At 44.2% G+C, this 20,446-nt stretch overlaps 1 protein-coding gene across 2 annotated transcripts in view; it reads right to left on the reverse strand.

The window, feature by feature from the left end:
• The window catches only part of epha4l (eph receptor A4, like), a 62,448-nt gene extending 42,682 nt beyond the window's left edge, over positions 1–19,766 (reverse strand). For both annotated transcript variants that reach the window (XM_080888928.1, XM_080888927.1), the window contains exons 1-3: positions 19,528–19,766; positions 17,678–17,745; positions 14,267–14,930 (exon numbers count right to left, since the gene is read on the reverse strand). In XM_080888928.1, coding sequence (XP_080745054.1) covers positions 14,267–14,930; positions 17,678–17,745; positions 19,528–19,624 — 829 coding nt within the window. In that variant the 5' untranslated portion in view covers positions 19,625–19,766. The remainder of the gene's footprint in view (positions 1–14,266; positions 14,931–17,677; positions 17,746–19,527) is intronic.
• Between the last annotated feature and the right edge of the window lie 680 nt (positions 19,767–20,446).

Raw genomic sequence — 20,446 nt, forward strand, 5'->3', positions numbered from 1 at the left:
AGATAGGTGTGGGAGGTGGGGTGGTATGCTAATGTTGTTGTGTGAGGGGACACTCGCAGGGGCGCACACGCTGCTAAACAATTGGGGGAGTTTAACTATTCTGCTCGCGGTGAGTCAAGGAGAATGAGGCAGGAAAGGGGAGTATGTGTGAGGAGAACACACACTAAGAATAGGTGAAGAGGAAGTGATAGGGAAGCGGTCTCAATGGGGCCTCGTAGCCAATTCTGTAAACAAGTGTAAACCACTTGTGACATTGCAGTACAAATACACAACAAATCACTGCACAGACTCAAGGTGACACATGCTCAATGCACAGCTTGTTCACTCGCATATCCATTTTTTCTTGCACAGTGCATAATACGTCACACATACGTTCTGAAACTGGGAAATACATCAACATCACGAGCTTTCTGCGCAAAATGGGAGAAAATATCACGACAGCTAAACAAAGGACAATCTAGCTATGCGTCAGCTGAATATATACATCACACACTACGAAGCGAACTTGGTAAGATTAATGCAAGTAACAAACAAAAAATGTGCCTTTGTGATTAATGCATGTGTATGATGATGTTGCTATTTCTCTTGCAGGGTAGCACTGACTGCTTGCTGCTGATTACCACTGAGGCTGGGAAGCACGATTAACAAAAGCTAAACTAAAAACTAAAACTAGATGTGAAAAAATCATTTTTGTTAGTTAGCTGGTTATTTAAAATAATAAGAAAAATTTGACTTTCACCAAAACAGGAAAACTAACTGAAACAATTTTGTGAATTAAAAAAAAATTATTAAAATAAAATGAAAGCATAGACAAAATATCCTGATTTCTAGTGTTTGCTACTTTGCCAAAAAAATAAGTCAATATTAAAAGCCGCCTGCTGAGGCCTTTATGGTGGTGTTTATTGAGACTTTGGATTACTATAAGACTGTGAATCTGCTATTTTCAAAAGGTTCAGTGTTTTTATTCTAATACCTGGAATCATTTTCCTAAATCTTGCCTCTGACACATGCCCTCCCATACATTATTAATTAATAAAGACTAAAGCTAAGACTGAAACTAATAAAAACTAAACTAAAACTAAACATTTTCAAACAATAAACCAAAAAAAACAACAACCCCAAAATACTCTGGTAACTCACTGAAACTAGCCTAAATTAAAAGCAAAAAGTCAAAATGAAACAACCAAAAACTAATTACAAAATACAAAACTATGACAACTTCTTGGTAGTAGTGTGGCCCATGACACATAAGAAAACACCAACATATAGAAAAAAGGTTGCAAAAGCACAAAATAAATAATAAACAAAAGAAAAAGAAAAAAACAGAAGTGTTTCTGGGGACACATTAATGTGACAGACCAGCTGTGACAGAAGCGACAGAGACCAAAACATGTGACGAACTGCTGGAGGATTCACCGGCGCTGTGAGGGAGATGTAAGGTAATGTGTTTTTTAATTGCATCATTCATCTAATACTGTAGTTACATGTTTGCTATTAACCTTTTCCTGTTAGCTTCTTACATTCTGGTTGGTTTGTCACCCTAAAAACACTTTTGTTGTGTTGGGTCAACTTTCGTGTGTTTTTTTCTATTTCTGTTGTTCTGTTGCAGAAAGAAGAGCCTCAATAATTATTAAAAGGTGCTTCAAGATCTAGATATGAGTAGTTTTTAACTAACATAATAATCTCTAAATGTTCCTTCTATCTGCAAACTCTGCGTGGAACCAGCTGCAAAAGAAACTAACTCTAAGCAGCTGGTCTCAATAAATAAATTTAAGGTGATGTGGATTTGGATGAGCACTGTTTGTTTTATGTATGTGTGTAAGACTAATATGTCTTCTTGTGGGTGTTGTTCTGGAACCACTGTTCACTCTCATGTCCATTTTTGCTGGGAAACTCAAACATCTTATGTCCAGATTAAACAAAGCGTAAATTAAATTAATTAAAGTTTTTTTTCCAAAAAAGCCCATAAATCCGCCCTCTCTGGCCTGGTTGCCACAGGTGTGTGACCTCAGGTGGAAACATTGCAGCTGGAAAATTGTTCAAATATGATGTAATTGCTACATTTCTGCAGATAGCTCAAAGCAAAAATAAACCTTAACCTCCATCACATGTATTCTGATATCCAGATAAACATGAAAGCAGAATGGCTAAACCACTGCCTGTAGCTGTGGATTTTCAACATTAATTTCAGTTGTCTTTTCAAACGGAACACATGGTTTATTTAATCTTTAGTTACAGCGGAAGAAAAAGGGCTCCGACTTACACTTGGATCATTAAAAACGACTCCACAGTGACAAATTCACCACGTAAAATATTTACACCGAGCTTACATGTAAGTTTAGATGACTCCACCACGACCCCGTCGTAAATCAAACACGCTCCACCACACGCACACGGGACGTACAGTTTGTCAAATGAAAGTGCGCGCACATCTGTCAGCGCTTAAGCTCGCACATGCAAAAACTTAAATTGCTTCGTTGTCTGCGGTCTCGGGGGCGAGTTTAACATCAACCTTGACGGTTTCTCAGAAGCAGCTCGGTGCAGAGGTTGCAAAGGGTCGACTTATGGGTGAAAAAGGGAGGTATTTTTAGGTTGTTTGTTTAGGTAATCTACTTGTAGCTCCCAGACGACAGGCTGTCTGGGGCCTCAAAACACCTTCTATTGTGCATGTGTGTGCACATGAGGTGTGTGTGTAGCCCTGGGAATGCTGCGCTGCCATTGTGTCTCTGCACTGGGGGACACGTTTTTGATGCTCTGGATGTGTGTGTGTGTGAGTGCACACATACACACACACACACACAGGTTACATAAAAACTGTCCCGGGTCACTGGCTCTTCAACAGCTCATGTCAGCCCAGTGACGGCCTGCTGGTCTCCACCGCGACTGTCCCTGCCCTGCCCTTTGACCTCACCTGGTGTTACTCAGGCCTCATCAGACCACTTTCCCCCTCTCTCTGTCTCTCTCTCCTCTTGAAACAGAAACGAGGTCACTGCCATCATAGAAATGACACCTCCCATCCTGAGCCTCCCCCCAGTTTGAAACTGTGTTGACTCCTGCTCATGCTGCATGCCTTGACATGATGTGTGTACACTCCTAAGCTGGCAGCGTATATGTGTGTCCAACAGCTGGATGCATACGCTACCTTGCCTAACCCCCAGAATAGTTAAACCTAGCCTTGTGGGCAGAGTGGAGAGGGTGTGTGTGGGGTGAAGGGCGTGCAGGGTTTGTAACAGGAGCCTCGGGTTAATGGCTGCTGCTCTGACAAGGTTACTCTGCTAATGTGTTTTAGCCTTTAGCTTTGATGTGACAGCAGACACACATGCACAAGGATGATATTGGAGGGGGCAAACAAAGGGATATGAGGTAAAATGCACAGCGTGCTTTGAAGTAAGTGTGTGGGCACCACCGCGGTCGAGTTTCTGTGTCGTGTTTTTCACATTCCTCTAACTCTTTACATTCTTCCAACACAAGCATATCTACAGCTCTCTCTGCCTTTCCTTATCTCTTCTTATCGTTGCGATTTATCACCTCTTAAGTTGACGTTCTGCACTTATCAGCTTTGCTGATTGTGAAAGCAAAGAAAAGCGCTCATAACTTCCTTTATTCTCCCGCTTAATGCCGTCAATAATCAAGCTCCAACCTCCAGGCCTGAAAAGTAAAGCCAAGAAGAGTAAAGCCAAAACCTGCAATTCCTAATGTGGCCACTTGAGGCTGAACCAATGCCCATAGATGCCAATGGAAGAATGCTCTAAAAGAAAATCCCAACATGGTGGCAGCCGAAATGCTTAAGCTGAGGTTTCAAAAAGCAGAATCCAAAAATGAAGAAATGCCCTGGTGGCTTGGTCTGTCTGTTACTATATACAGTCTATGATTTCAGCACACTAAAACCCAATACTAATGTAAACACAACATATCAGGACATATAGCTTTGGTTTGAAATTTTTTTCCTTTTTAAAAAAAAAAACACAGCAGAAGCTGCTTTTATTGAGGAGGTTAGCTCTGGTGTCTTTCCAACTCAATGCACTCTTTAAAGGGTCAGTTCACTCATGCTCCCTGTAGGCCCAATGAAAACGGTGCAAGATCAGGTGAATCAAGTCTACAATACACACAGCTGATATTGACTGTAATATCTACCGCAGCTGCCAGAGGTCATGACATGACTACACTACGCTTGTTCAAAGAGGGATCACCACCCATACCCCCTCCCCACTTCACCTTTCACATCTCCAGCCATTTATCAGGCCACTAGGAATCAATTCATCTTGCTTTTTCTTTTATTGTCTCACACACACACACACACACACACACACACACACACACACACACACACACACACACACACACACACACACACACACACACACACACACACACATTCCTTCTGTCAAACAAAGTCACTTTTTGGTGCCCTTGTTTGATTTCAATCGCTGTCTTTTCTCTTAAGCTTGATCCTATCTGTCTGCCTCGCTTTCTCTCCCTTCCTCTTTTTTTCTTCCAGCGATACAAGTCTTCAAGGGAACACGTTACTTTTTTTTTCTTTCCCCTTCTAGCAGTATTTGAAAACTCACTAGATATCAGGAAGGATCAAGGTTTCTAATCCCAGAGATGTGCCCTGCCACGGACATACCTCAGCCTCTGGCTGGAGATCAGCAACTTTGGGTCCACCGGCGCAGCAAGAGCTCCACATCCCCAAATTACATTTCAGCTCTCCTGCACAGAGGTTACACCTCAGAGGCAAGCCCACGGTGTGTTTGATACACATGTACGTTGCCATATTTGTGTGCATACCCATCTCAGCAATGTGTCAGCCACCTGTTCTCAAAATTCTGGGGTGAAATCAAAACTGTAGACGGCAAAAAACGTGTTAACAAAGGTAAGAAAGAAAGCTTTGCTTTTCTTGGAGAAACTGGTGTCACACATTGAATAGAAATATAAAGCTACAGCTAACAGACAGTGAGCTTTGCAGACCTTGAGGATACAGCACATGGGCTAATGTAGTTGTAGGCTGTTTTTTCACCGGAATCATCAACTGTACAAAAATAACAGACGTAGACATGACCGACTGGTTTGTGGACTAACAATCTGAAAGTTTTGTATTTGGTCAATGGTCTATATTTGGTCTATATTGTAAGGTAAAGACCTACAGAGAAATGCAGAGAAAACCCCAACAAGATGGCAGACAGACACAGATACTGGCTAACTGAAACATATAAATTCCAAATTTTCTCACATTAACAAAAAAAAAAAAATCTGACTTCACTGACAGCCTGTTTACACAAATAACCACATGGTTTTTGGTTATCATCCCGTATCCCATATAATAACTATTACAACACATGCACCAAAAAGCACCAACAGCAAAACAATTCTGTTCAGTTATTCAAGCTAGTGAACGTGAGGTCTAGCAGAGAGCTCACAGCCACAGCTACTTACGTCACCATTAATCTGGCATAACTTTAAGACTTCTTGTTTTTTGTACTGAGTTGAAAACACGTTCATTTGCAGTGTAAAGATGGGAATTCTAACATGGGAAGCTTCCAACAATGACTTGCATTTTTAGCCAGCCTTGAGTGTCATTACAAGCATTTGACACTTGTGTATTTCTTCATTTTTCAGCCGCAGACCTTGCAGGGACTGACTGCAGTGTAAAGGCAAAGAGAATACTCTCCTTGTTCATCATCTACAGTACAGATGTAGCTACGGTCCATTGGTGTGGCAATGTGGATAGCTCTAAATATGGCACTACATATGAGCTTCAACCATTATTAGAACAGAGGCGGTACTCGTCAGAGCAGTTTTACATTTACTTCATGGTTCCAACAGGCAGGAAATCAACATGCTAGAGCTGAATTCTGTTAGAAGTGTCAATTTAAGCAGTCAAACATATGTTTTAAGTTTAAAAAAAATAAACTTTACTATTTATTGTTGGCCCTACATGTCTTAATTTCTGCACTTAAGCCTGTGTTGTAAATGCAACCTGTAAGTTGTAACCAGCTTCTCTGTTTAAGCTTTCTCATTACCAAAAAACAAGCCATAACCTAATGCACCGACTCCTCCGCTGAAGCACCGATTCACACGCAGGCGAGCGTAATGTCAGTTTAGGCTCTCCAAACTCATCTTCCATTGTCTAAGATGAAGGAGGCTTTGGATGCCCAGAATACTTCCTCCCACTTCACATCTTTAATCTGTTTTCCTTGCAACAATCTGCATGTAGTCTTTTATTCTAATCACACATTCTAAGTGTGTGTGTGTGTGTTTTTCCAGGGAGAATGAAGCACTGTGCCACTTCCTCCTATGCTGTGATTAGAAAAGGGGGATCTCGGCTCATTAGAATGGGCACTGCATCCAGTCTCAGGGCCCATCAGATTACACAGCCGCCCTTTATTGCAAGGCTTTTTGTCATAACCCCTAACTGATTGCTACGGAGCTGCCTTTGATTTGGCCACTGAACTCTTTGCCCTCTGAGGAAAAAAAAGGATGATGACGAAAGAGAAGAAAAAGACCACCTAGATACTATTGGATGGTGCTGGATTGTGTGTGTGGTGGGAAGGGGGGGTGGGGGGGGGATCTTAAGTTGGAAATCAGCAGGAGAAAGAGAGAGGGAGAGATAAAACATTTCAAGGTGTTTGCAATCAGCCTCCCATTGTCAGATACTGAAGGAGAGCCGGCCGTTCATCTGAGGGGCTGCTGAGCTGCTTTGTCTGCAGGCAGAGATCGCGCACTGCGATTCGGGATGTTAATAGAAGTTTCTGATACAGCATGTGATACGCCTGCTGAGACAGATGCACTGAATAAACACGGGCCAGATAACGGTTCAGACACACACACATTTACTCCGCGTCCGTCTGCGCTGGTGATCACTAACACACTGCCCCAGATCGAAGGGATTTCCGTGCGATGGTGAACCGACAGATGAAGTGCAAAAAAAAAAAGAAAGGCAAGGTTGCCAGACTGGAACTAAATCTCTTTCCACTTCACTCCCTCCCGTGTTTTTTGCCTCCTTTTCTCCCTCCCTGTCTCCTCATCTCGGATCTCCTCTGCTGTTCTTGGCGAGTGAGGTCCGCTCTGCCTCTCTTTCAGCACAAAGAAGGTGGCAGAGGCCCTCGTTCTCTTTCATAACCACTCTCTCTCTCTCCATCTCCAAAACAGTTCACCCATGCCCACTTGATGGCTGTCCACTTCTCCCTCTCCGTCGGCCTTTCTCTGCCTATACATCCATCCATCTCCCTCCACAAACGCCACCTCTTCTCTCCGTCTGCCTGCCAGCTCGGGGAGAAAACAGGGCTTTTTTTAGGGGGGGGGGGGGGGTAAGGAAAATCTGAAAAGTGAGCGAAGGAGAAAGAAAAGGGCAAAGGAGCAAGAGGGAGAGTGTGCAGGAAAAAAGGAGGGAGAAGAAGGGGAACAGCCTGAGGAATGGGGGAATGGCAGAGATGCATGGGGGTGGAGGGGTGGGGGTGAAAGGACTGCAGGGTTGTGTTGGTAGAGAGCTGGGGTATTGATTCAGGGCCTTTTGACATGCTAATTTGCTTGCTGACTGCTTTAATCGCTCCCTCTTCCCATCGCGGGCTTCAAAGAGAGGATGCTTTTCAAAGAGGAGAGGAGAGGAGAGGAGAGGAGAGGAGAGGAGAGGAGAGGAGAGGAGAGGAGAGGAGAGGAGAGGAGAGGAGAGGAGAAATGTTATCATCCTCATGGCCCATATGTTGTTAATGCCAGCTGACAACCATGTAAGCTGCACTGTTACAAACATAGTGTACTTAAGAAAAGTAGTGTGTCTTCACAATATCGAGTGTATTTCAATGAAATTAAAATGAGCTGAAGGCTTAAATGCTCCATTATAGGTTGAAAAAGCAGATCATTACAAAAAACGGATTATTCAAAAGTTTAAAGCAGGTCCAAGTTCATCAACAGTTGCTGTACAGTGTTAGAGATTTGTGGCCTTAATAGGGAAGCAACGGTATATTCTGTACTCTGTGGATCATTCGTTCCCACTGTGTACCACAGTGTCCAACCAAAAACAGAAGTCCCCAAATTTCCCTAATTAATTTAGCTAAAACAACACCTGTCATTTTTTCCAGTGTGGCTAAACTACCTAATGAAAAACCTAAACAAAGCATCGAATGGAGCCGATTTGACACTTGTTGCTTTTTCAGTCAGACCCACTGTAATCAAAGAAAGATTTCCGTCTGCAGTAACTTGTCTTTGGCAGGAGTGCTCTGTCATGGGAGAGCGGCAGCAAGACAAAAAGCACAGAACAGAGCAAGCCCTGACGATAACAGATATGACACAGATTGAAGCAGCATGACAGGAGGAAGTGGATTGTGAATCTGCTTGCAGATGTGCAGCAGGAGGCTAAAGCAGGATAAAGAGTGGGCTCATAGAGAGTCTGGCCGAAGATATGTGTAGAATGTATTGAGCAGTCAGCTGATGTGGGTTAGCACTGAGATCAGCTGATCTGCCCCCCTGGTAGCTACTTTCCTTTTCATAAAGCTTATAGTTGGGGCTGGATCAGGTGACCCTGAATCCTCCCTTAGTAATAGACTTCTGAGGGCTTCCCATAATGCACTGAGTGTTTCTTCTTCTCTCAACTTTTTTCACCTTAGTGTAATATACACCACTCTGCATTTGATCATTAATTATTATTAATCTCTGGCTCTCTTCCACAGTGTGTCTTTGTCCTGTCGCAGCAGAAGTCCACCACTTTCCGGGAGATTTCTTGGTGACAGTGGGAAGGGAGTTTTTCCTTCCCACTGTCACCAAGTGCTTGCCCTAAGGGACTCAACTGATTGTTGGGGTTTTCTCTGTATAATTGTAGGGTCTTTACTTACAGTATAAAGCCCTTGAGGTAAGTGTTGTTTTGATTTGGTACTGTATAAATAAAAACTGAATGGAGTTTGAATTGCTTGACCTAGTGCTGCGCTCGATTTAAATCTATTCAAAACACTTATATCAATCTGATTCCAATGACAACAACATTTAGTGCGCCTTTAAATAATTTTTTCAGAAAACAGTCCTGGTGATTTATTGAATCCTTTAGCTCATTTTAAATATAGTTACTAGATCTCTCTTCCAGCTGGTGTTAGAAACAGAAATGAGGCCCAACTGTAAATTGTGACAGAGGAGCTTAAGTTGCATAGAAAAAGAAAAAAAAGAAAGAAGGAAAAACATGGATAAACATGGATACTTGTAGCAGCATAGTCATACACCCTGAGGTGTAGCTGGCACTGTGGGAGTACTGCAGCTATCAACCCGGGTCATGCTTGATCACCGGTGGCTTCCCGCCTTAAACAGGGCACGACGAGAAGAAACAGAGAAGGGTGATGAGTGTCGAGCCATGAAGGGAACAAACACAGAGGCAGGACGGCCGCCTGAGCAGGAAAAGCATTTCAGCACCTCGACTAATGATGGCTGTATTACCACCAGCATCCCCGCCCCACCTCCCTCCTCCCCTTCTTTACCATTCAAGTAGAGGGAAGATTTGTGTGAGCTGAGAGGACTGCTTCTTTTTTTTTAATCAGAAGAAAACAACAGCAGAATATTTAAAAATCCCTTAAGCAATTATTTTAGCAGGAACGAGGAAGAAGGGAGGAGGAGTTGAAGGATTCCTCGTGAGACATTTTGTCCTCTCTTTCTGCATCTGTTGTTCTTTGCTGCTCTCCGTTGGTAATAGCCTCCGTTCCTCGTCTCTATTCAGCGGCACAAAATGAGCCTCTCTGGTGGCAGCGAGAGTGATGAGTACATTCACCTCCATTCTGCTGCACTCTGCTCGGAGTGCGGGTCTGTGTGCGCACGAAATTAAAACTAAAGATTGTGAGTGCGCGCGTGCATGCGTCTCACTGCTTCGTCTATTTCCATGCATTTGCCTGGATATATAGAGTTTGTTTGCACGAGCATACGTGTGTCAAATGTTTATCCCAAGATGTAGATGACTGGGGTTTGTGCGCACGCTCTCGGGTGTCACTCGCGCATGTGTGTTCGCTGGGAGAGTGACGGGTGATGATGTTTGGTGTGCCGCCTCCCTCCCCACAGCGAAGGTAATCTCATTATTCAGCCCACTTCCTGCTGCTGCCACCAGAGACAGGCTGACAAACACTAACCACCTCGACGGCCGGAGCAGAGAGAAGAAAAGGGGGGTTAAAAGAAGAAGAGAAAAGGAGGAAAAAAAAGACAGCGTGAATGGGTGAAAATTGCTTACAGAAACTCGGCAGTAAAAATGGAGGGCTATGAAAGGAGAAAGAGACATATGAAAAGAGGAGGAACGCCTGTGAATAGCCGCTGAAGCAACAGGAAATCTGAAGAGACAGAAGACATGGAACAGAAAGAAAAAAAAAAGACAACCAAAAGGAAGATGCAAATGCTTAATTTGTGTATATGTAGAAGAGAAGGAAGAAAGGGAGCAAAACAGGGGTTGGAGGAGTGGTGGTGGGGGGAGAGAACAAGGGACTGAGTTTGTGGATTTAAAGTCACCCGGGACCGGCGGGCTAAATAGAATTACGTGGTGAATTTAGAATGATGCTCCCAAGCGCATATTTAACACTGTCAACAGAGGGAGGGATAGAATGGGAGACCTAGATACACACACACACACACACACACACGCACACACACACACACACACACACACACACACACACACACACACACACACACACACACACACACACATATAATGAACGGAGCACAGGAGAGAAACTTCATCCGTAAAACCTCTTAATCCAATACCAATGAGAGTTTCCAGCTCAGCAAAGACTGCTGAAGCAAAAATGCTCCGATCGCACACCGACATCACAATCGGGTCCTGAACACACACACGTGCACAAGCAGGATTTAAAGAGGACGCAAATGCACAGATGGAATTTAAAGTGGATTTTACCATGCATTTGCTTATTTTCTGTCTTTTATATGCTGTTACATTAGTGGATGCTCATATTAAACATGGTACAAGTTTTGATTATTCAATTTGATCCAATTGATATTACATGTTTGTATTTAAACCTAAATACAAAAAAATAAGGGGTTAGGGTCTTTGGAAAGTAGTGATTATGGTCAGAGTAAGCCTCAGTTCATATAATGTCCTCTCATACACTTTGACAGTTTAAAACATGCAAGGCAGGGCCTTCTGTCTGATCTGTGGGACAGACCACACAGCTGATGAATCGGAATCACGTTAAAACTGGGTTTACAACAGAATTAGACTAAAGGTTGAACATTTAGTTTTGATAGTTAGGATTAGGATAAGGCTCTAGAGAAAGCTCACAAAGAAGTAGAAACTTGTTTGTGTTGTGATGAGAGGCAGTTATGAGTGAAAGCTTCACAGCTCAACTATGTGCAAGCATTCTGCAGTGTCAGAAGCATCTGTCAACTTCACACCTTAAACAAGCTACTCATCCCCAACAAACACACATGACAACAGAAGCAGCTTCGAGGGAAACAACTTAAAATCTGATTCATGAAAAAACAACTGCCAAAAACGTTATTTCGATCAATCTTCTAATCAAGAAAAAAGCGGGCAATTATCATTTCTCCATGATGATACACATGATGGGCCAAAGTGCCCACCAATCTCTTCTTTGCATTACCTCAGAGACACTCCCGCAGTTCCAACAGCAGGGACTCCCTCACCAGATGAGGAGTGAGACAACAAGCTGACCCCCGCGCCCTCCCCACAGAGTGGGCGAGGTGGTTAACAGGGAACGAGATCCCAAACACAAACAGACAGTCCCCTCTCCTTAGATCAGGGGGCCCCTTGGCCCACAGTGCCCCGGTTGTCCCTCTTGCCTTGGCCCTGGCTATACACCCTAGTCACCCTAGGTCCACCTAAGGCACAGACACCCATACACACTCCCCCTACCACAGCTGTCAAAACCCTGACATCTTAATCAATCCTGGATCCCCAACCCTGTCATACACTGCAGTAAGATGGATGCGGAAGGGGATGACCCCTGACCTCTGCCAGGGGTAGAGAATACAAGTCCTACATCCCCTGTCAGCTCCCCCTCTAAATCCTTCTCCCCCTCAAACATCACCAGTCTCAGACGGCTCCGCTGCTGCCCCAAACAATGATGGAGGGGAGCCCATTCATCCTGGGCTGGGAACCAGGGGCCAGGGTGCCCTTGTAACCCTGCACGTACACAGGACAAGCACACACACACACCACTCACACAACTGCACCAAAGAAAACCTTTTAAACAAAAACAGTTTGAACTTTATCAAACCACCTCATAGGCTGACACTCTCATACACATTTTCAAAACAGCAAAACAATACTGAAAAAAAAAAATCACACCTTAACTCATGTTTCCTTTAATTTCACCCTCACCACAAAGAAACCCCAAACCTCTGCATAAGTCTGTTTGTCAACACGGGCATAGAAAAGCGGAGGCCCTCCCCCCCAGAGCCTGTCACATGGGGAAATATTAACCAGCTCATCTGTGCACTTGAGGACCAGCACCTTTTAACCCACAAGTCCCTGACCCACAATCAAAATAAAGCCAACACATGTTATCCAGCTGAAAGTGAAATTTAGAAAGAGAGTAGAACTGTAGGTAAAAGTGAATAGAGTGGGCGTACTGGCACTGTAAACTTAAACAAACTCAAGCAGATGCAGTGATATGGGGACTAAATGGATATATTGGCTTGAGCAACAGTGCTGGTGCCAAGCTGGCAAACACTACAATACTGCATTAGTCACATAAAATCAAAGCTTCCAAGTCCTTTATTGCCTTCTATGATGACTATAACAGCTATTTATCTCAACGAGAATTAAAGGGAAGAGATAAGAAGTCATTTCCAATGATGCAACAAAATGGAAGTTATGGTATACAATATGAGATCAGGGTTCTCATACTGAGTCATAAGAGGTTGTTGTGGTAAACTGATTGCAGATTTCTCTCTCTCTGCTTCTCTAAAACTGACTCTGGATATAGAAACCTGGCTGGAGCCATCTGAACCCCGAGGAGGTGGCAACACTCCAGGAGAATTCTTACTGATCGTACAGTGCGCTCAACAAATAAACTCTGAACTATACACACAAACCTCCATCTGTGACTACTTGAACCCCTTTGCCTTTCCCCCACCCCCGAGCAGCCAGTGGTAGCCCTAAATCACCAGACCTGTTTGTCATGCAATTAGTCCTCCGAGATAAAGGCTGCCTCGTAAATTAGGAGAGGTGTAGTAGTCCGCCCCCCTGTTAATCACCCGTGCCCAGCCTCTGACCCCTCACTGCTGCGGCCCACTGCTTTCTGTGTGATGTTGGTGGGTGGTGACGACCGGGGTTTACCAATAAACTTTCCTGGCAGAACTGGCATCCGCTCATCTGGCCAGCTTACAACTGTGCCCCCAGCTTGGCAAAAGACTGATCAACAAAACAGCTGCTGAATCCTACTAGATGTTATTAACGTCACAGTACTGTATACCATAAGCCACAGACCACTGGGTGCAATGAAACAAGGGAGTTAAAGTGGGTCAGAGGCAATCAAAAATGCCATTTATGAAGAGCTTGGAAACTGACAGAAATTTGAAATGATCCATTGGTGGGTTTTTGATTGGCATTCCTAGGATCATTTTAAATTCACCAACAGGCTTCAAGCTCTATCATGATTGTGATTTTAAAAAGTCTGAAGGGGGAAGCACTCTGTGCTGACCTTAAAACCTCATCAAACTGCCTGGTATAGGATCACGGCAAGCCAAGAGTAGAATAATTGTCCACAAAGGGCTATTCCTCTCCTACCAAATAGAACTATTTCAGCCCCATCTCCCAGCTGTGTATTTTTACTCCTCTCATACCTGCTTGGAATTATAAACCCTTTTCTCTCTCTCCTTCTCTTCCTCTAAAGCTGTCTATCTCTTTTCCACAGCTTGAGGCTCTATTGGGAATAAGAGAAAGAACAGTTAGGGGGGGTGAAAGACACAGCGTTAGTGCAAACCAGTTGGAGCACTAGTCTCCTCTCTCCGTGTCACCAATTCTCCTGGGATGCATCCCACTGCACAACACCTCCCAGTGGGCCCACTAATTACTCCATTTACAGTCATCTCCGCTTCTATCACCCAACTAAACACTGGAGAGAAGGCTGTAGAGAGCTAGGGAGCAAGGAGATAAAAACATCCAACGGAGAGGGAAGAACAAAGAGAACAAAACACACGAGATAAAGACAAAAAGACAGAGACAGGATATTGTAAGGGTGGGACGGACTGGAGGAGAGGGGGGACGGTGGTCTATAAATCGAGAAAGGAGCCAAAAAAATGCCATAGACAAATATCAATTCCTTACCTTGACATTCTGAATTGCGCTCCTCGTATCCAGGGTTGCACAGACAGTTCCCAATGGGCACCAACCACTCGCCGTCTGCCCCGCAGTACATCTTGGGCACCTCCTTCTCCTCTGAGTTATCCACGCATGAACCACGAACTTCCACAAGTGAAGAAGTATCAGCTCCAGTGATAGTATCTGGAAACTGGGCCAAATTACGCACGGCTAAAGGACATTTCTTATAGAAGACCCTGACAGAAACAAGTGCAATGCACGCCCCAACATCCTGGAAAGCCAAATAGAAACCCTTGCGGTTCAGGGCTCCCACATCCCGGACTTCTGTGTTCAACTTCATGATACGATCGCCAATGTCCACCTGAGTGAAGCTCTCATCTGCGGCGATGGTATCGATCTTGCCGAACTGGTTCTCTCGGATGTAGCGCTCTTTGTCGTTGTTGGACTCGTAGTAGTAAAGGTTGAAGGTTTCCTTGCAGGTTCCCATGACACCCGGGAGACTATTGCAGTCTCGGAGAGTGAACTTAATCTCAATGTAGACTCGCTGGGCACCTCCTCTGGGGATCCAGTCAGTGCGGAGCCAGTTGTTTTGATTGGGTTCCATGACATTGCACACCTGGTACGTCCGAATGGGGATGTTCTTTTCATCCATAATACTCACTTCCTCCCACTGGGGAAAGGAAACAAATAATAAAATGTTAAAATCAGAATCAGAGAGACTTTATTAATCCCAGAGGGAAATTCTTAAACTTTATTCATCTCCACCAGGTCACCAGTGACTGGTTTAGAGTTAGTTTCAAATCTACCCCTTTATATGGAATTTTCCTGTATGTAGCTTTCCCAAATTAAAAGTGTTCAACAGAGGGCCAAATGCATAGAAGAGCTAATTGGAAAAGCTAGATCTTCCAGTTTAAACTGTGGTTGTTCAGCAACCTAACCCTAAGTGGTTCCCTAATGACTGGGTGGATGACGAGAGTTTAAACTTTAAATCTGCTTGTGAAAATGGTATTTTCCAAACAGCAGCTAAAAGGAACCTGTAAAGAAAATTTGTTCAACATTAAGAACATCTAGAAAATGCCAGACATAAAAGCTCTCCTAACTGCCAATGTGTAATATGTAACCAATTAAGCACCAAGTACATATTACACGGTGCCAGTTTGCGCCAAGCAATACAGCGCAAAAGAGCATTTTGTTGGTTTAGCCAAGCAGAGCAGTTCATCGATGGCTTAAATTAATGCATATTTTATGAATGACACCTAATAGAGTTGTGCAAAGATATTAATATTTATTGCTTCTCCTCCACTATGAAGGAAATATGTGATTAGGTCTCTGGCTCAGCAATGCCTACAGTTCAATTACTTGGTGAGCTGTACACAAAATCTTCGTCTCACACACACAAACACACACCTAGGCATTAGAAGATTGCTAATGATCTAATGTGCGCCTGCTCTACATCTGCATACATGATTGGCACTGATGTCAGTATGAGCTTGCGCGGGGGGTGCACAGATTACCCGGTGTGGTCTGACTTATTTTTTACCCAGGGAGAATGTTTGTTCAACTCGTAATAAAGTTTCTCTCTCTACACGGCACCATTGAGGAAACGCAAGTATTTCTCGAGAGCCTCGGAGCAGCCCGCTGCCTCTGATTTTTTTTTTTACCGTGTGTTTTAAATAGAGCCTTTGACTGAGCTGGGCTGTAAACAAGAGCAGACAAGCTTTTGGCCGTTGTCGTTTCAGCCATTTAGAAAACTGCACAAAAAAGAAAAAAAAATTGAAACATGTGAGTCAGGCTGCCAGATTTTACTTGACGCCTTATCATAAACAATCTGGATTTAAGCCTTATTTCCCCAAAGCAGAGTGGTACGATAATGCTAAACATAGCTGTGGCTGTAGGATTTAGAAAAATGTCTATCATTTCCCTCCTGCTCTCTGGCTTCAGCCCCGCTTTTGTTGTGGAAATCAAGCACCGCTGAGATAACGCTGCACCTTTCCCCCCGCCGATAGCAAGAAAGAGGGAGAATAAGGCCAATTGGTCATAATGAGAGGGTGAATGCAGGCTTTGCGCGGCTGCCGGGACCCTGTCAATCACTTGCTTGTGATAAAATGGCTGAGGGGAGGACCGGAGCGCAGCACCGATCAAGTTCATTTAGAGAGGCCGACAACAGAGCTCGCAACAGATGCACAAGATGAGATCCTGCTCCCCTGGGTTCATATTCATTAGCTGACATGGCGGTTGCTAATTTGTATTCATTTTCATAAAACATTAAAAGGCTTAATTGTGGTTTTCATCACATTTGTGCAAGCAGGACAACTGGAAGAAGTGACTTCTGACTGACGATCACTAACCTTCTGTCGTTTGAGTGACCCTGACCTCTAAGCTTTGACGATTTGTGATTTTAAAATTTATTTATTTATTTATTGGCCTTTGAAATTTGTTTTTTCCCCCCAGGTTTGGACAATCAGAGGACAAAAAATGAATATTTTATCTAAAACATCAAAACCTACTTTTTTATTTATAAAAGGCTAGTTAGGGTGAGGGTTAGTTCCCAGCATGCATCTGAATACATATTTACCTGTTTCTATACATTCACGTTTAGGCTAGGTTAAGGCATTGCATGTGCCTTACGTTTAACTAAAATCTAACACTTGTGGCCATCGTGGGGCGCTCTGCGGCCCCTGTTCTTTCTCGTACCAGATCCACTGTAGCCCAATTAGAACCACCAGAGATCACACATTCTGTCGATCCTATTCCCCGTTGCTTTGTAGCTGGTCATACTGCAGGCAAGAGCTGAACCCCACTGCACTTCCCCCCCCTCATTCATCCATTCCAGAGGACCCTCTCTCAGCTGCCAAGTTCCTCTCCCTCTCCCTCTCGCTTTCGCTTCGACTCAATGGTGGAAAGGGATATAAAGTTTCTCCACAAAGGCCGATTCAATCCACGGTCTATTCAGGAAACCCGACGCCCGCTGGAGTATCGGTCCCCGCATCTGACCATTACAGAGTGGTTGGAGAGGAGGGGAGCAGAAGAGAAAGAGGAACAGGGCTTGTGAGGTTACTGGGGTGCTTACACACCCCATGGTTCTCAAAGCAGCTTCCTGAACCCGATGTGGGTCTCGAGGTGGGTTACAGGTGGCCTCTATATAAGATAAAAAATGAATTTATTCATTTTTTTGTGAAATGATCTAATCCTGAGCCCAGATGCACACAAACACACACACACACCAACACACACGCAATACAACAACAAAGATATTCCCATAAAATGCTCTCCAGGACAGAATCTTATCAAAGGGGGCTGTGTATCTATTTGGCGGATCACTCTACAGCTCCTGCCAACAATGGATATCATCTCTCTATTTTTTCCCAATAGGGGACCATGCGTCCTAACAAGGGGACACTTCTTTGCAGCACTTACCCCTCCTTCTGTCGGGTTGGAGACCCATCCCAGCTCCCCCTGTACAGCTCTGGAGTCCAATAACGTGACTGGAAAACAAGAATGAGAGAAGTGAGCATGCAGTCTCAGACCGTCCACACAACATCAGCACTGGCATATAATCCAATTAGGCCTTACACTCTGAGGAGGAGAAATGGCTTCCTTTTTTTTAAATGATTAAAGCAAACACACACACACACACAAAGCTTTAAAGCGATTTATGTAGTTGAGGAAATCTTCTCATGATGATGGTTCAGGAGTAAAAACTGTGGGCCAGCAAGTGTTACAAAGATGTACATGTGAAGGCTTTGTTCTGCGTAATTCCTTGCTGTGCCTAAGAGATGTGGTTTGATTGATTTTCGTTAAGCAAAGGGATCTTCTATCAACGACAAACGCGTTTCCCCCGGAGCCTTTCACATCGTGATTTTATCGGTTGCTCACCGTCGGCTTTACGCGTTTGACTGAATCCTCGTGCGTAAACTTAAAATAAAAATTTAAAAAAAAGAAAAAGCATTTTATAAAAGGGGAAAAAACACAGTGACAGACAGAAAACCGAACACAATACTTTCTCCAAAAAAGTAAAACATCACGCACAAGAAAAATTCACGAATATATTTATAATTTAAAAAGGGATCAAATTTATTTTATATTTGCGGTCCTTTAAATTTTCTTTTAAATTCCCACTGAAAGGAAAAAAGCTTAATCAGCTGCATGTGTTGTAAATAAATAAATAATTAAATAAAAAACCGAGCACGTAAGCACATGAAATACATCATCGTGCACAATGAAGACTCATTTTAAATTTGAATCTTTTGAGTCCCAACTAAACGGCGCTCGGGGTTTCTAACTGTGGACTTGTTGTGTCGGACAGCTTTGCTGTGCCGAGCAGAACAGACGCACACCAAAGAGTCCGTCAGAGAACAGACGTGCAACTAATGGGCTCGTCTTTAATAAAATAAAGTATTGATTTTATTAGTGTTTACAGTAGAAAGTGGGTTTGAGCCTCATCTGTAGCGGACCTAACACGCGGCGCTCCGGGACTCGAGCAGGCGACTGCAGCCCCGAAGACCTCCGAGCGCATGTTTTGAATGAGATACACCACACTTCATTTAAATAGTTCTCATTTTAACACTTGATCCTTTTTAAGTAAACGTGTATCTGACACATCATCGGCAAAAAATCTTGAATGAATCGACGACAAATATTTTGTTGTGTCGGCGTCAATGTAATGCGCCAGGCAGGAAAGCTAAACTTTTAGAATTTATTCGGATTTTTTCCCCTAAATGACGAAGTGACAGCAGGAGACATCGCTGCGGATGCTTCTGAAAATGATGGATTAAGAGCTGCTTTGTCAGTCGGATGTGTGGTTTGCGAGTCTCCAAACTGACTCGTATATTCATTTGGTTTCTCTTTTTCGACACATGTTTGTGCGAAGTGCTTTTTTAAATTGTATTTATTTTTTTTATTTTTTTTTGGGGGGGGGGGGGGAGCAGATGTCTCCTTCACTGTCCTACAGAAAACAGCACGTATTGCTGGAGGGGAGAGGGGGCAAAAGTATCAGTACTCCCAGGCTTTCCGCAGCTGGCACGATCCAAGTCCGACCCAAAACAACGGATGCGCGCTCGGTCAGGCACTTCTCACTCCAGTTTCGCTCGCATAAAAGCTCCGCAGAAGCCGCTGAGTGCGTAAAGGTGACCCAACTCGTCGCGGCTCCACGCACTCGCAACTACTGGGGCTCGGCAAAGTGAGCCTCCGCGGCGCAAAAGCCGCACAGACGCGGGGGAGCGGGGATGAAGTCCCGCCGCAGTTAATTTTCCTCCCAGCGACCTTACCTTCATTTGGGGGATATATCCGTGACGAAGAAAGAGATGTAGAAATCCCAGAAATAAGAAAAGTGGCCGTGAACAAAATCCCTGCCATGAGTGCCATTTGTGTCGGTGCTGCGTTTTTTCCCCTCTCCTCTTTTTCTTTCGGTGCTCTTCTCCCAGGTCCTGCTGTCTCTCTCTCTCACTCTCTCACACACACACTCTCACTCACTCCCTCGCTCTCTCCTCTCTCTCTCCCAGTGGAATATGGGTCTGAAGCGGACAGAGGGGGAAGAGAAACGCACTGAGCGCTCCACAGCCAGGAGGCGGGTCCACTCCGTGCGCTCTGACGCGGACTCCGTCAATCCATATAGGAAACGAGAAGAACTGGGGGTGGGAAGAGAAGAGACGGGGGGAAATAATCATTAACTACCCCCCAACACACACACACTCACACAAATAGGCACACACCTCTGCACACACCAAACAGTGGTCACTACAGTTCAGACGCATGAGACTGGGAATCATAGCGCACATTTGTCCAACTCACACTGACTGTGAGCTACAAGATACAATCTGCCTGGTGTGTGTGTGTGTTTGGGGTTTAGAAAAAGCAACACCTTAACTAACTGTAGAAAGCGCTCCTGAACTCTCCAGTATGGGAGTGAAATGCACTGCGTCAGTCTCAGTCCTTCGCGCTCGCAGCACTCTCACTGTGCTGATAGTTCGGCTCCAGGTGAGTCCGAGGTGAGCGAGCCGCACCGGACCAAGGTCGCCACCTAGCGGACAACTCGACGCCTGTTCTCCAAAAGAATGAAAGGGGGAAAAATTGGATTAAAGAGCAAGTGTGAGCATGACCTCCCCTAACATTACACAGAATTGCACTTTGTAAAATTGACAATGCACGTTTCAGGATGGGTGGCGAGCTTGTATTGGATTATTGTCA

The sequence above is a fragment of the Rhamphochromis sp. 'chilingali' genome (assembly GCF_963969265.1).
Source record: "Rhamphochromis sp. 'chilingali' genome assembly, chromosome: 8".
Classification (NCBI taxonomy): Eukaryota; Metazoa; Chordata; class Actinopteri; order Cichliformes; family Cichlidae; genus Rhamphochromis; species Rhamphochromis sp. 'chilingali'.